We start from the raw sequence: 17889 nt of genomic DNA on the forward strand, positions 1-17889 counted from the left end.
AACCGATAAAATGTACGTATAGGTTATCGCTGTACCGTCATTCAGTCGTTAAGTTTGTCTGTTGGGTTTTAACGATCCTTTTCTCTTTGTTTTCAGCTGTAATCCGAACCCGGCAGGGTTCTTTTTCACTGCGTGCCCTTGTAAAATAATTTGACCGGCTAGACACCCTCTAGTGACCGCTATAAATCATGAGCCTATTTTATTTATTTTTTGACAGAAATTTTCTTCTCCGAAACACAATCTGTTCGCAATATGTGTTTTCGACGAAATTCTCACTCTCCGCAGTGCACCATTTTTGTCGATTCTGTATAGATCCATATACGTTTACATATATATATATATATATTTGATGTATTGCCATACTCTGTTATTTACTTAATTCGATCTATATCCTTTTGTATGATCCCCAAAATAAGAAGGAAGGCCAACGTAAAAGTATAGAAACATAATATAGGGTCATTTGAACTGGCAATATCTGAAGTTAGTAAATCTTTGAGATGAATTTGCCGTCGCATGTTTTTTCTCCCTTCCTCGACCACCTCTACGTGGATACTATTTTTTCGCAATAAAACCCACAATATATAATTACTCATACACTACAGCAATTTTCTATAAAAGTTTGGACGGTGTATTATATAGACTGTAAATATAATAATATATATAGATGAACAATTCGTTGAAAAACTCGTGTCGGATGATATTGTCGTCTGATAATATTTTCGCTGTCATTATGCATTTGTGTCGGTTCGGTGGCGAAAATACTAGGGTGGCAGCGACAGAGTGCGGCGTGATGGCAGTAGTAGTATTGCAGCGTTAATCTCTTTTCATCCTGGGCCGTCCGATTCCCAGCGGACCTCCACAACCAATGCCAAAGAAAATAATGAGAATCTCTCCGCTAACCTCACCCTGTCTCAGAAAAACGAGTGGCTTACGTTTTGGCAACCAATGTCACACCACAAAAACCGTTTCCCTCGTGACAATAACTATACTGATACACGGAGTCGCGTCACGCGCAGTTATTGCTATATAATGTACGTTTCAGTGGATATTCAGGTGTACACATATATTATTTATAGATAAGCGTGTATCGCTACGAATCGCTGTTTTATTTAGTACCTATACATTTTATTTCATCGCATTTTAATAATAGTTGTAATTGTATTTAAATATTACATACACTAGAGCACAAACGTGGTTGAGGGGAAGATTTTTTAACGAGATCATTAATTTATGTAATGCATGGTTTAGGATGAAGTTGCAGCCGCTGACGATTTTATACGTGCTTACTATTAAACCGTATTTACGACGATGATACAAGGTGGAAAGAAACGATAGTTGTAGCCAAAGTTATCATAATTCATATTTTTTAGACAACTTGTCCCTTGCCACCGTCACCATCGTTGCGCACGTGATATAATATTTTCTAGTATAATTTTGCCGCTCTGTCCCACCACCATCGTGCGTGTTCTTAATAATTCATAATGGAGAAAATCTTTATTTTCCGTTCCATACACACAATAATAATATATAATAGACAACGTTCTTCATCGTCATTATTAAATGAAGCGTTTTTTTCTGAGCCCAGCCGTTCCCTGAATGACTGTCTTTGTCTTCTGTACACTGCTGCTGTAGTGATGTACGTATACGTACGTATATGTACACACAAATAAAAATTATAATAAATTAACCTGTAAGAGCCCGATTTAAAAATTATCATCTTTAGTCGTCACGCGCATTTCTGATTTATCGTTATGTGTGTAAGCTATTGCTGCTGTTACTACTGCTATAGCAGTTGGCCGAGTTTATTTTTGATATTCGTTAAAACGTCCTTACGCCCGCGATTTATATATACATGGCAAGAAAATAATAAAATAATAATATTACACTAGACGACCAAGAGTCAAACAGTTCTCCGACAGAAGAATGCGGCGGCATTTCTATTCGCGCATTAATATTATACGTTTTTTTTTTTCGTTGTTCAACAACGATGATGATGCGTGCGAGACCAATACACCACTATACACTATTAAGAAAATATCTTGAAAAATGCGTCTCGTATGTAGTTCAAAATAAAATTTCTGTTGTTATTCGGTCGAAGGCGCGGGCGGTTGAAATAGTGAGTATTTATATATTTATATATAAATATATATATATATATATACAATATACGTATCCGTATATTATAGTATATACATTTACATCGCACGCGTAATAATAGCTTCGTTTTTATACACGCGCGCATGCGTACATTTATAATATCCCGCGTAATATTATGTCATGTAAAATCCAAAGAATCGTGACGATTTAATATATCACCGCCACCGCCACCGCCGCCGCCGCCGTCACTGTGTACTAATCGCTCGGAGAATATCATCATATATAATATGTGTCGAAAAAAAATATGTATGACGCGTTTCCTGTCGAAAACAAAAGGTCAACACTGTACGCGCTCTTGTACACAATATATATATATATATATATATATATATAGTGTACAGAATACTCGCCAGCGTGTTACACTCTACCGTTTCGTGGACACGACTAGTGTGAGGGTGGGGGGTAGTCGACGGCGTGGTGGTAATGGGATGGTGGAGAGGTGAAGGAAGAGGCCATATGGTAAATGTCAAACGGCTTACGAGGTCGTTAGAAAAATAAGAAGAAGACATATTACACGCGGGACGAACAAGGAGATTACAAGATTATACGTTCGTACGAATATTATAGACGGGCGAAGGTTGGACACAGCAGGAATTACGTGGTTCTTAACGCCACCGCAAAGTCTCTGTCTTAGCTAGGTCCATTAAAAGGTTTCCGCCGATTTACGCCTTTGTCGTGCCGTAAAATGACGCTGACACGCACGCATGTTCGGTATAGTGGCGGTGAAGACGAATGTATAGGATATTTCATTGCCCGAATGCCGAATTATTAATCTCCGACTTATATGTCTAATGCATTGTCCATTGAATTTTTCATGCGTATTTTCTCCGCATTCTGTTTATATAGTAACTATTAGTGACTGGGAAATGTTGACTATGGGGATATAAGCTAATACACATCAAATAATGCAAGTTATAGCTTATAAAATTTATGTTGACTATAACGCAACACGATCATTGCATCAATCATTTATTTACTCCATTATCAAACGTTAAACTAAAATTATGTAATTTAAATCTCTGAGTGTTCGAAGCGATTATTCAGGATTATATTGAGTAAAATTTATTTTATTGCACAATATTACTATTGTATAACAAATTAAAAATTACTAACATAAAAAATATTGTAACTATTTTTTATAAGTAATAAATAATAATTAATAATTATGTAAATTAAAAAATATAGTGCCTATTCCGATTTTTTTTTCAATATTATAAATTATTAAAAAAAAACACTAATTTGAAGCTAATTGATACAGATACTTTATATTGGAGGTCAATTACCAAGTTAATTTGTGACCATCGTGTTCGGACAATAATAAAGATTAGTCCACCAAATATTTTTTTTTGTTTTATTTGTTAAATAGTTTTACTTTTATACATAAGTAACGAATAATGCTCGAAGCAAGTTATCTATAAAAATTATATTGCCAAAAAGGATTCTATATTATTAAATATTATTTTAAATTGTTAAAAAAAGTCATTGTTACACAGTTACAAGTTAAATCTTTATAATTAAAGTATTATATAATAATACTATTGCCCTATGTTTTTGTTATTAAAATGATTTAATAGCCGCTATAAATATTAAAACTATGTACATATTAAATATATTTTAATGACTGCATCAACGTAACTCAAACTTTAACTCGCTCAATTACGGTTAGTTGACACATCATATTCTTTTTCATTTTTCATTTTTTTATTTTTTCTTTTGTCCGAAATTAATTTAATCTTTAAGACAATAATTACTATATAGCAGTTTACATACTTATAAAACGATAGATCACACATTTGACAATTCATAAAATAAAATTATTAGTTGAGTAATGTGAAAAAAGAACACAAGATGAAAAAGGTCAACTTGCCCCGATGTTTCCTGTATAGTATATATATATATATATATTATACTTGAATAAACCCAAATTAATTTATGCTTTGAAAATATAGACTTACTGACTCAATATATTTAATATACCTAACCGAAATTCAAAAAAGTTTGGTATGATGTTAAATGTATATATAATACTTTTATAAATGATTATAACATATTATAGTATCAACCACCGAAAGCATATTTTCTAAAAACTATTAAATGGTGTATATTTTATTTGATACGTAAAGTTAAGCATGTAGTTTATATCTGAAATACCGAAATTCATAAAGATAAGATTTTTTTAGAAGTTATGTATCTCAATAAGTATCTATAATAGTCATCACTAATAGCGCAACCAGAATTTATTCAAGGGGGAGGGTCCAAAAAATGTATTTATCTACTGCTTTTTCTGTTCTTTTCCTTAAAATAATTGCTAAATAAACAAAATTATATTATTTACTATACATATTTTTTACACTTTTAAATTTATATTTACAATGTATGTCAATTAGTTATTATTAATATACCAGTTAAATTATATGGTATAGTCATTAGACATTAGTCTTAATATTAATTCTATCTATACATCGAATTTCACGTGTTATTAACCAAATACCAAATCTATAATAATCAATCTAATCAATAAAATTTGATAAAATTTCAGGGTAACTTTAAAAAATAAAAATAAATACTATGACATAAGCCAAAGGGGGTCCGTACCCGGGATCCACCCCTCTGGGTTTGCCACTGGTCATATCACTGATCTTTGACGACTAATAACAAACTTATATCCAATAATACTAAAACAAAATAAGAGCTTTTTACTAGGACTTAATACTACAATTATTTTTTACCATCGAATATTGATACCATCATCAACAATCCAAACCATCAACTAAGAAGAGAACACATTATATCACACATTTCGTTCTAGATTTTGGCAACGATATAAATCAATTAACCGGAAAGAACTCGAAACACTCGAATGCACGCACACACACATAACTTTATTTAAAAAAGTGAAATCGCGCTGTAACTATTTTGGCGCGTCCTATTCGACCTAATGAACCGATATCACTCGATCTTGGCACTCGGCGTTGGTACTCGCGCATGGACGTACACAATACAATATTGTTGAAATATAACTGAAATAATATATATTATTACTACGCGGTTTTATTTTTATGAATGACAATTTTGATTATTAATGAGAAGGTATTTATTATTAATTTTTAATATTATAATATCCTATAAAGCTGTATACTGTGATGTAAAGTGTATATTACGTATGTATATAGAAAGCGATGTATTTATTGGAGTGTATTGAAAAACCACACGACTGTTGTTCGTACCACGAGTTGTGGGGGGGGGGAGAGAACAAGGAGAGGTTAGGCCTCATTAAAAATAATAATTCTTTGAAAAAACCGCGTTATTAAAAAAAAAAAAAAATCCGCGACACACTTGTAAAACACCCCCGCCAACACTCTCACGTGCTGATCGGACGACTGATGCGGTGCGTATATATTATTATGTATACACTGCAGTAGCACTTCATCCGTCGTCGCCCACCGCTACCAAAGTAACACAAAACTCTATTATTATTATTCATTTGAAATTATTATTATTATTATTTCTAAAGTGAAAACTCTTTGTGTGAGTGTTCTTGCCACGATGGCGGTGTTTGCCATTGTGACTTATCCACTTGTTCTCGCGCTTTCCGTGGGTCTTGCTGCCATAAAGTATAATAGTACACGTGATTATTATTATTATAATTACGATTATGATGATTATTATTATTATTATTATTATTTATTATTATAATTACGATTATGATTATTATTATTATTACCACGTATCCCTCCTGAGTCGAAGAGTTTCTCTCCGCCTACCTATTAGTTCGTCACCGCCAATAGTGAAGTCTGATGTAATGAAAGTCTGTATGTGTGTACGCGTGTACCACCTCTATTGAAGACTGTTTTTCTACAGAACAATACACGACGACAAAAATGCGTGTCTGGCAGAATTTATGCAATATCTATGTTATTTAAAAATATTATGTGTAAAATACACAATTTTTACTTTTATAATATAGGTTTATAAATATATTCTATTAAAAAACTCCTAGCCATTATCTAAAAATTAATCCATTGAAATTCGTAAATGTTAATATTGTAATTGGCCTTTTCATATGTGTATATCGTTACACCGATCTACTCTTTTAACGTAATACCGTGTCATATATGTATATACTGCGATTTGTATGACATGCTACTAGATAACACACACACACACACACACACACACACACACACACAAGCAAGAACCTCCCGAATGCAAACCGTGACGCTTACACCTATTTATATGTACACGTGGATAGGGGAAAAACCAACACGAATCCCATTTAGCTTATTGCGGAGACAAGTGGAAGCTAATGACTGCGCGGGTGTACACTGACATAGTATACGTACAAATGGAGAATAATAAAAAAAAAGCCCGAAAAATTACAACAAACAAAACCGCTTGTGTATTGAAAGAGAGGGACAAAGAGAAGAAAAAAAAATTCATTGGACAACAACGTAATATACCTAATGATTTTCGGGGGGTCGGACGACCCTTAGTTTTTCGGCGATACGCGACTGGGCGAGTGGGGCGGGTGGTGATGGTTGTCGACGACAAAGCTCTGTGATTACGAGCACTACCTATATAAAATATACATACAATCATATGTGCGACCGGACCGCGGGGACGTTATTATTGCTCTGATGTTTATTGTAAAGAGAATACACTCACCGCTGTCGTCATCGTACGCGTATATATATATATATGTGTGTAATAATAATGTATACCGTAAATGTGTGTGTGTGTTACTACCGTTGTTGCGACGAGCGCGTGTGTACAATGCCACATTGTTTGCCCTCGCGCGTTATTCTGTTATCCGCAACGTTATCTCTTTGATACCGCCGTCGTCGCAACTACGACCCCCTCAAGGGCCTATAAGCGCACGCGGAGTTCGACGTGTTTCATATATTGTCGGTCTTTGCCGTACGATTATTAAAACTATAATATGTTGCCGAGTCTCACAAATCGTACGTAACAAACGTACAAAAGTGACTTGTACGCGGTATACCTACAAGGATATCGCGTTAGCGTATAAACTGCAATATAACACGATATATTATACATTTTACGTATTAAAAAATTGTACCTACATACATTCCGCGACAATTTTTTGACGCAAAATCCTTTGAACGGCCAAATTTGCAGTAATTCGTACAAATTATCTCGCGGACACGCATAAACAGGTATATTTATGATATATGTGAATCACGTTGTCGAAGTACCTACATTGCTTTTTTCCCCGAACTGCAAACCGTCGAATTCTGTGGGTCTCATATCGTCCTCGATTATTATTATTTACGACTTAACACTTTCCTTGCTGTTAAATTATTATAAACTGAAATCTGTAAAGAAATTCACCAACATGTTTTTAACATTATTACAACAGCATACAAATAATATATTATAGATATATAGTTGTACATCAGTGTACAATATTGCAATAGACAGATACGTATAACAAAATAATATCGAAAATAACCCCATATGGCCATGTCTCTCATACTATGCCATACGCGTGTACAAAACTGATTTCTTTCAATTAACAATAATATTTAATATTTTGTAAGGAGTCGGTTTTTATTTTTTTTTTATTTAATGTCATCATGTTTTGCAGCCGCCCATTAACGTTGCGCAATGATTTTGTCTTGATATTGTGAAACAATACTATACATTAATACAATATTATGGTTCTTCTTCGGTTTTATTTTTTTCATACAATTTCCACGACTGCAATAATGCGTTTACGAGTTCAAAACGTGAAACTGCAAACGCCGACTTTATTGTATACCATAAATATTTCTGGTATTTGTTTTTCACAACGAAATATGCAATTGTAGGCAATTTGGATTCTGTAAGTACCAGCGATTTGATGACATGCGTAAATGTTATATTCTCTAGTAAATCGAATGTTCAATGATAATAATTCGTATTGCGCGTTCAAGTATATTAGCTGTACGCCGTACGGTCTACCTAATTACAATAAAATTATAAAAACAACAGTAAAACCAAAGGTCGCGTGCGATCTCAATCTAGGAAATCGGTGACACGTGCTCTCCGTGTATAAATAGTGCACGGATTTTTTTCCCGTCGATCAAACAATAGCATTTTGGATTGGTCGGGGGAAAAAACTGTATGTACTGCAGTGATGATTATTCACCTAATCCCCGGCAGCTATGTATTATAATTATATTGTATCGTCTTTCCCAGTTTCCGGTCGAGCCCTTTATACATTTTTGATATTGTGTCACTCTTCCGTGCACGAACGCGACACACGCGCAGTAATCTAAAACAAATACTTACATATTATGTATTGCGTCATATACCATTGGTCGAGATTAGCTAGGGACAGCAGTGACGAGTGGGTGGTACGGGGGAGCAAAAAAAGAAGCGCAGAAAATTCAAACTACATATATAGTGGTGAATAATTAGAACGTAGTTTCATTGTTTGCATTCGGTACACCACTCGTAAAAAAATAATAATAATAACAGACACACGACAAGGGTTGCAACTCTAAACAGACGCACACTCACATAGACTCGCGAACACACAGTTCACTTTGAAGTATACATTGTCAACAATGATACACACACGTCCCCGCGATGCCGCAAGAATCGACGGCGGTCTTTATATAATACACGTAAAACATGCGCGTTGTGTTGAAATCTCCTATAGTCCACGGTTCTTGGTAACATGCAACCTCCCTCGTCCACGTTATTACGATTGCCCCCGAGACGTCGTTTTAAACGATATCCATTGTTTACTTAGTGATGATAGTGGTAATGGTGGTGGTAGTGGTGGCGATGGTGTTTTAGGTGGAAGCAATAGAATAAAATATATAAAGAAAAAAATCCGAAAAGGTAGACGAGAGGGTCTTGTTCTCAGTAGAAAACGGTAAATATTTTTTTTAATGTGCGTATAATATAAACTTTCAAGCTTTTTTTTCCATTTTCCCAGCCACTGACTCTTTTTTTTTTTTACGGTAAAACAACGCCACCCAATAATGACAACGTGAAAGTCGTCCGCAATCGATACCTATCACGAATTAAATATTGAATAGGGTTTCGATATAGCAACGGTGGTGGACTGGTGGTAAACACAAAGCGTGCGGTTCAAAGACCGCAGCAGCGGCGACCTGGGCTCGTTCAATATTCATAAATGAACTTCGCACCCCCGCGAATACAAAATAATAATAACAAAAATCTTTTGCGCCACAAATTTCGGGTCACGTTTAAAAAAAAATACGACAAAAAGAATAATTTATAAGCGTTTTCATTTTTATTCTCGAAGCGAGCATTGTATAATATGAATAAGTCAACAGAAGAGAGGTGACGTAGCCGTAAGTGCTTTTGCCGATGGCTTCTGTAAACTCATTTTGCACGCAAGAACACGGCAAAAGATGAAAAAAATATTTACGTGTGTACTACTACAACCAAAATAACATCCACACAGTCTTTGTGTATATTTTTTTATAATTTGTTTTTTTAACCAAACAAACCCTTATTTTTCTTATGAAAATTAGCAGCATTTTTGCATCGTAAAATGTAACTATTTTCGTTAGGTACGTTTTTTCGATGCGCGTATGCGTGCACGCACACACACACACACACTCTCACACACACAATTATAATACTGCACACATTATCCGGTCGAATTGCTGCCGTCATGTATATATGTCAGTGTGTGTACGAGTGAAAATTGTCGTATAAGCGTTAAATAATCTAATAAATAATAATAAATCTAGAAAATTGGATGGTTGCCTCCAATGTCACCGCTATATAGGCTCCACTGCCACAAACTTTCGTATAATATGACAACGACGACGACGGTATATTATTATATTTTAAGTACTGGACCGTTGCCACGATTTCGCACTTTGTCTTTCGGCCATAATCTTTTTAAAATGCCCTGCACTCGCTGGTATGTATGAGTGTGTGCGCACAACCAGCTGAGAGCTCGATAGAATATGACAAACAATATATTATATTCATATATAATATATATATATACATATACACACCTCCACTCGACTGTAGATGAGCTATGTCTACAAATGACTAGTGGCAACGATCTATTTATTTTGGAAACAGTACTCACGAGTTACGATAAACAATAAAAAAGTAGAAAAATTTTGTTTTTTTTCGACATGAGATCTTATATTGTATTCAATTATCACTTGCGATTCAATATAACTTCCGGTTATGTTCACGCTTGTCTTCGGAATGACCGGTTCAAAAAAACGATACCGTGTATTATTATGCACATGTATTATGTGTGCACATTCATTAGTTTTTTTCTTGATCGATCCCATCGCCAGCTAAACCGGCGACTATATGTGAATATGTGATGAGTGTGACAACATTTCTTTGATTCTTATTTTTTACTCATTATGCGTTGTTCCGATGTAAAAAAAAAAAAACACTTATAATGGTATTAAAATGATTCACCACGGTCATGACGAAACCATATGTTTTAATCGCACCGGAAACCGGAACACGCATGATATTAATAAATAAATTAGCACATGTAACGCGTGTATTCCTCCAACTCGCAGAGACGGTTTTTGCCAGAATTTAGAATAGACGCACTAGGTTGGGCGGCAGGATGTATACGTGAATAATATGATATACTGTGCAGCACGGGATATGACGGTGTCAGAAGAGTGCGAACGAAATGGGCAAAAGATTTTTAACTATTCAGATAATTAAATTGGAAAAAAATTGTCTACCGCCTTATAGAACAATAAAACTGTCACGCGGGGGAGTGTGTAAACGAGACACAAGAAAAAAACACGCTGTCCCTCGACAGTCGTGTGTAGAATTAATACTATTGGCTCCGAAGTGTGTAACGCACATACTGTATGCACATAATATTTTTATACATATTATATACATGTATATCAGCATACGTTTTTCTTAGCATCGCGGCTATATCGTCTACAAACGTTCATTAATCAAGCGCAGTAGTAGACTGTTGCAGAGCGTAGTGTAAATAGTGTTTGGTCGTGACTCGTGACCGTTGTTAGTCGTCAAATATTTCATCGTAAATTAACTTTTGTGGATACCTATATCCTATAACTTTATTAGATCGTTACATTATTGGCAATTCATATTTTAAATATCAAATCAATGATCCTTGGAACTTGTGGAGCATTCACATACTATTTAATATAACATAAGCTCGGCAAACTTGAGGTAAAAATTTGTTTCATACTCTCGTCAAATCGATAACAATTTTTTGTGTCATTTTGACACTTATACTCGTAGATATTTACGATTAAAGTCTTGATTTTATCCTGCTAATTGAAAGTTTTGAGTGTTCGCTTTATTATTTAAATAAAAATAAAAACATTTCATCATCTCCATAACTGTATAAAATATTTAATAAACATTTGACAACACTTATAACTCGTATAGTAAAATATACACTACCCAGTATATGACATAAAATTATATAAAAATTCATATTTAAATTTGAAATTATAGTTTCTTTCCTCAAAAAAAAAAAAAAAAATTGTATGTAAATAGTAAATGCAACGTTTTGTGCACAATTTTTTGTTTTCTATGATTATCTTTATCAATAATTTTTCTTTTTTTTCCAGTTCAACAACCAGAAAAAGTTATCGCCCTTTCCAAACTCTCAGTCGCTGTTCTTCCTGCCGTTATTAGACCAACTGCGCGGCCTGTCACACTGTTCCAACGCGACGGCGCTGGCCAGTCAACAACAACAGCAACACCAGCAGACCTCGACTACGACGGCGTCCACCAATTGCAACGTAAGTACCTCCTCTATGATTCGTGATCTAATCTAAGATATACGATTTTCCCCTAAATGTATTTTTTCTGCTAAAGCTCATATTTAGGATTTTTAATTTTCGTTTTTCAATAATAATTATAATATATTTTATAATCATCATTTATAACTTATTCAGTGTTTGATATTCACTCGGAATTTACGTATTATTTTCTGGTTCACTTTTCACATCAGGTCATGCCAACAGCTGTATGGTCCAACAACGGCCGACCACCATCCACGTCATCGGCCAGCCAATGTTCTATGCAACTGCAACAGGAACAGCAGCAGACACCACCACCGGTCCAGACACAGCATCAGGCAACGAACGCCGACCCAGACGCGCCCCTGAACCTAACTAAGCGCAAGTCGCCCACGCCGCAACCGCATCCACCATCGTCGACGACGCCGCAACACCACCTCCAACATCTCCAACAGCAGCACCACCAGCAGCAGCAACAGCAGCAACAGCAACAACACCATCTCCAGCAGCAGCAGCAGCAGCAACAGCAACTGCAACACCAGCTGCAACAACAAGCCAACAACATGTTCGCCCCGAGGAGTTCGGGCGGCGCCGGCTGGAACTCATCGTCGTCTTCGCCACCAGCCACTACACCAGGAACTGCCAACAGGCGGTCAGGTTCCGGTCAGGGATTGGTCAGCCCACCAGCCGCGGCCACGCCGAAACTCCTTCCGCCACCTATACCGATGCCTAGAGGATTTATGCCATACGCTGGCATACCACAGCCTCCTCCGCCGCACCACTCGTCCACCGGTACGTGCAGTTTTTCCTGTCCGCCCAATCACCACTGAATTTCAGTATTTCAATACACAAGTTGTCCAAACTCATATTTAACCTAACCTAACCACCGTTCCGCCAACCAGTCATTGCTGGGTAACCAGTATAGATTTTAAATAAATATTAAAAAATTCCAACCGATAAAATGTTATTATTATGTATTTATGATGTCCCCCAACCTGTTAAACAATCGGGAAACATATTTGAACGTCAGAAAAAATAATCGCGTCTGGTTATAATAATTATAATAATATAATAATACTATATCTACCTACGGTGAATATATTATATCGATTCGTTAGAATAGACATATTTCTTTTCGGAGCCGACACGTGTTATAAATCGTACGAGCCGACGAAAATTGCGGTCGCGAAAATTCAAACCATATAAATTATTTTTGTGCGAGCCTTGGAAATCGGTTTATTCGAAGTCTGGGGAACTGTTAATGACTTATTATTCGCTTTATCGACATACCTCTTCACTCACGGTTCAATGCAATAATTATTATTCTCTCGAGTTATCTGCGCGCACCTCCTGCTGTTGTTTGATAATTTGAAAACGAGAATATTATAATAATTTATAATTGTATTCGTTTCGTTAGATTAGACACAATGTATATATGTATATATATATATATATATATATATATATATATATATTATATTATTATATCTATACGTATACTGTTACAGTGCACGAAGGTTGTTTCCCGTCGGTATTTCATAAACATCACTAAACAATAATAATGTAAAAAAACGATTAACGCGTTCGCCGCCTAAATTCTAGTACAATACTAGGTATATATATAAGTACTTAAACGTATTTTACTTATTCAATTTACTAATAGTGTTTTGACGAAAGCGTAATGGAACGAAAGGTGTCGCCCAACGACTTTTGGCGCCGCCTTTGGGTTAAACGTCGGCACTTGGTCACTTAAATAGATGTTATCAGCAGTACACGTCCGAGGTCAATCGATAAATAGCGAACCGTTAAAATATTACACTGTTTTGTAATTAAATCATTATACGGGGATTTGATTACGCCAAAGACACGTAAAATAGAGTAAACACAAATAAATAAGGTTTATTGCATACATGTATATTTCCAGCTGATAATATTATGCTATTGTATATCGGACCAGACAATACAATTATTAACGTAGGTACTCGTATTCGCAATATTTGCATATTACGGCGATAGTTCAATTCTGGTACCAAACTACTGGTAATGAAATACGTGTTCGTATAAACATAATAATATAATCGCATCGGCGGAATTAAAATAATGTGTTATTTAGAACGTACTTTGAACCGGTTCGCTTTATCTGAACCGTTCATCGATCACGATCTAATTGAATATGATATAAAAGGTGTAGATATATAAAAAAATCTCGTGTATAAATAATATAGACGAATATAAATAGAGACTAAAGTTCGCACTCGATTAAAAGTTAAAACAAATATAATAAAATACATAACAACGCTATTATTATACCCGATAATTACACACGTAGCCAAATTGATAAGATAATATATTATTGTTGTCGTCATGTAATGATTTTTTTTTTTTTTTTTTGAATCTCAGGTGGCAAACTAAGCCTATCGCCCAGTAAGGACAAGATGTCACCGTACTCAGGATTCCAACTGTGTCCACCTCAGCTCCACAGGGACGATCATTCCGAAAATATGGAACTATGTAAGCAATATATAAATGACTTCATATATTATACGGTTACAACATGCAATAAGGCGGGACTTAACATGTATTTTAACTTTTTTTTTACAGCTTGGGGACCCAACGATCCAAATTTCAAACTTGCCGATGAGAGTAGTGATAGAGGTGAGTGTAAAACTACAAACAATTAGATTATGATAATTCTATGTATATCAAATAATTCACCAAGTATGCTCACTCTATTTTTATTCGTAAATCTAATTTTTGGAATTTTAAAATATACTTAAAATTTCAAATTTTTGAGTTATTTTTTTTTTGTTTTTTTTTTTAATTACGTAAAGAGTGGTAATACAAACTTTTATGTTTCAAATGACACCAAGTGAATTCTACTGTAAATTATTAAGTGAACAATTTTTCTAAAATTGTTGACATAATTATATCTATATTAAAATAATTCGAAGGAGTAGTTTTTGAGCTATTAAGATTTATACACTATAAGGATTATAGATTCATGAATTCATGGTGCTTAGAAAATATAGTGGTTATGTTGATTTGAACATTTTAGTAATTAGTATTACTTAATCAATATTTATAATTATGCATAAGTATAATAAGATACTAAGCTAAATTAAATTAAAAAATCATTTTTTAAGATACCTTTTCTTTTTCCCATTAACACCACAAGAAAACACGAGACCTCCATCAACCGTCTTAAGACACATCCATCTCACTTAACCCCCTCCTCCTATTTTTTTAATACTGTGGAGTCTCCTGTATTATAAAATATATTCTAAGTGAATGTAGAATATCCGGCAAAGAAAAAAGGAAACTCCAAACATCCAATCATCTAGCCGTAATATTCAACCTTAACCTTAACAACGTCTTCAAACTCATCCAGTTTTTATCAGACACTCATCTTATCAATAAATTATAATACATTTCTATTTAACAATATAACATCAAAACCTATAACTACTATTATTTAATACTATGTTATTTAGAATTTAATATTTAAATTTATTTTTTTTTAATGATTTTTCATACTTAAAAAATGTAAATTTTTTACTATCATTTATTTAATAATCATTTAATTTATAAATTGTATCTGCTAGGTAATAACTAATATTACGTCCAACAGTCATATAGATACTGTGAAAAGTTTACCTAATAAAAAAAAAATAAGATGCTACATTTAATATTACATTTATTTTATATTTTTATTATTTTTAAGAACTTTTAGTTCAATACATCGATGTTTTCAAAAAAGTTATTCTCTTAATACCTAATTTATAGTAAGTTTTAATAGTTGTATAGTAGTATTTATAAAAGGGGATTCTCGTTTGAAAAATAAAAGTTCGTATCGCTACTGGACACTTTTTAAGCAATACAAAACAATCTTAAGAATTAAAATAAATTTACAATGAAAGGAATTTTTTATTCTTGGCGAATCACCCTGTATAGTACTTTGCGCAATGACAACGTGCGAGTAGAAATGTATAGCAATACCATCTAATAATAATAACTAATCGTTTATACAATATTATAATTTTTTTTTTTTTTTTTTTTATGGAAATGACAGGTCGCATGATACGGCAGCAAAAGAAAGATGGCGAACATATCAAAAGACCGATGAACGCGTTCATGGTTTGGGCCAAGGACGAGAGGCGAAAGATCTTGAAAGCCTGTCCCGACATGCACAATTCGAACATTTCGAAAATATTAGGTGGGTAAACGACGCTCCTCTCGCGTGATTAGACAATTAGTTTTTCTCCTTTATCGTCGTGTACCTGATATATATTAATCGCGTGATTTTTAACGTTCGCTATGCAGGTGGCAGGTGGAAGGCAATGTCGAACTCAGACAAGCAGCCGTACTACGAGGAACAGTCCAGGCTGTCCAAATTGCACATGGAAAAGCACCCGGACTACCGGTATCGACCCAGACCTAAACGGACGTGCATCGTGGACGGCAAGAAAATGCGGATATCCGAGTACAAGACGCTGATGCGACAGCGGCGGAACGAGATGCGGCAGCTGTGGTACAGAGGCGAGGGGGCCGGTCCTTCCGGTTCCGGGCCGGACGTGGCCGGCACTAGTTTCGGGTATCCGCCCGACGGGTCCATATCGCCGGACTTGATGTACTCGCCGGCCAACTCGCCGTCGTTTGGCGGCGACAGTCACGACGAGGACTAGGCGGCGTGGCAGCCTCACTACATGTCTCGCTATCGCCCGCCCGGCGTAACGTATTTGTACCGACGAAAGCTGCGTGCGACGCCATAATCGCATGTCCAAGTCACATCATCGCCATCGGTCCACTGCTGCGCTGTTACCGCGCGGTCATCGGTTCAGAATGCCCCACTGTGTTCTATACCGTTCCGACACCCACAATAATTCCTCTACGCCACGTCCACGACGACCGGTGAAACAGGCCAGTACCCCACGACTGTCGACAGTACCTGTAAATTGTATATTACACTATATATATTAAGTACGCGTTAGTAGACATGGCAAAAGTCTAAAGTAAACCCTCCTCCTCACACCTGTATGCATTTTTTTTTTTTTTTAATATATTGTGTACAGAAAAGTGTATAAATTTTTATTATTATTATCATTTTTTTTTTTTTTTTTTTTTTAATTACACAATATTATTATAGTTAAACGAAAAATCCGAGGAAAAGATGTCTAAAAAAGTGAAAAAAAAAAAATTACCTTCATCGCGTTTATGATATTATATTATATTATATGTTATGTATATTTTAGCGGTTATAATTTATTTATCCGCTGTCTAGTGCGTATATACCTACAATATAAATTATTATTATTATGTGTATTATTTCATACATAGCTTAAAGATATTGAATGTAGGATTTCTTTCGCGCCTGTATTATATATTATTAAATTTGTACGTTAATTATTTTGTACAGACATAACTTAGTATAATATCGATTGTATAATATAATTATCGAAAAAATATGTGAAATTCCGAAAAAAAAAAAAAATAAAGAAAAAACAACAAAAAAAAAAAAAAAAAACGTCGACTTATAGCGGTATTACTGGTGTGGTGTGCATGTGTATGTGCGCGCGTATGTGTAAATATGATATTTTTTTGTGATAACGTTTCATTACCCTATACACATACGCGCGTAGTATAATATGTGTAATATACTTTAATAATGTCGCGTGTGTAGGCGTATCGCGCCTATATATATATACCTGCAATTAACTGTGCATAGTGATTTCGTGAGTAGGTTATATCTTTATATTATTATTATTATTATTATTATAATAATATTATGTGTCGTACGATGACGGATCGAGCGCGGCAAAAGAATAATAGTAAATTAATTAATCGAAATAATACAATATGTGTATGTATATATATATATATTATACACTAGCGAGTAGTGGAAGCATTAACGTGTAATATAATATATTTGTTTTTTTTTTTATTATTTCCTCGAACTGGGACGAGAGAC

At 34.8% G+C, this 17889-nt stretch overlaps 1 protein-coding gene across 4 annotated transcripts in view; it reads left to right on the forward strand.

Moving 5' to 3' along the window:
- LOC112596926 (GATA zinc finger domain-containing protein 10-like) overlaps nucleotides 1-17103 on the forward strand; it is a 152944-nt gene extending 135841 nt beyond the window's left edge. For 3 of the 4 annotated variants that reach the window (XM_025342799.1, XM_025342800.1, XM_025342801.1), the window contains 6 exons: nucleotides 11751-11924; nucleotides 12137-12716; nucleotides 14325-14435; nucleotides 14526-14579; nucleotides 15994-16137; nucleotides 16245-17102. In XM_025342799.1, coding sequence (XP_025198584.1) covers nucleotides 11751-11924; nucleotides 12137-12716; nucleotides 14325-14435; nucleotides 14526-14579; nucleotides 15994-16137; nucleotides 16245-16606 — 1425 coding nt within the window. In that variant the 3' untranslated portion in view covers nucleotides 16607-17102. Of the gene's footprint in view, nucleotides 1-11750; nucleotides 11925-12136; nucleotides 12717-14324; nucleotides 14436-14525; nucleotides 14580-15993; nucleotides 16138-16244 lie in introns of all 4 variants that reach the window. The other variant, XM_025342802.1, reaches the window with a different exon arrangement.
- Nucleotides 17104-17889: the final 786 nt, after the last annotated feature.

Source organism: Melanaphis sacchari, unplaced genomic scaffold (assembly GCF_002803265.2).
Source record: "Melanaphis sacchari strain LSU unplaced genomic scaffold, SCAv2.0 Contig36_pilon_pilon, whole genome shotgun sequence".
NCBI lineage: Eukaryota > Metazoa > Arthropoda > Insecta > Hemiptera > Aphididae > Melanaphis > Melanaphis sacchari.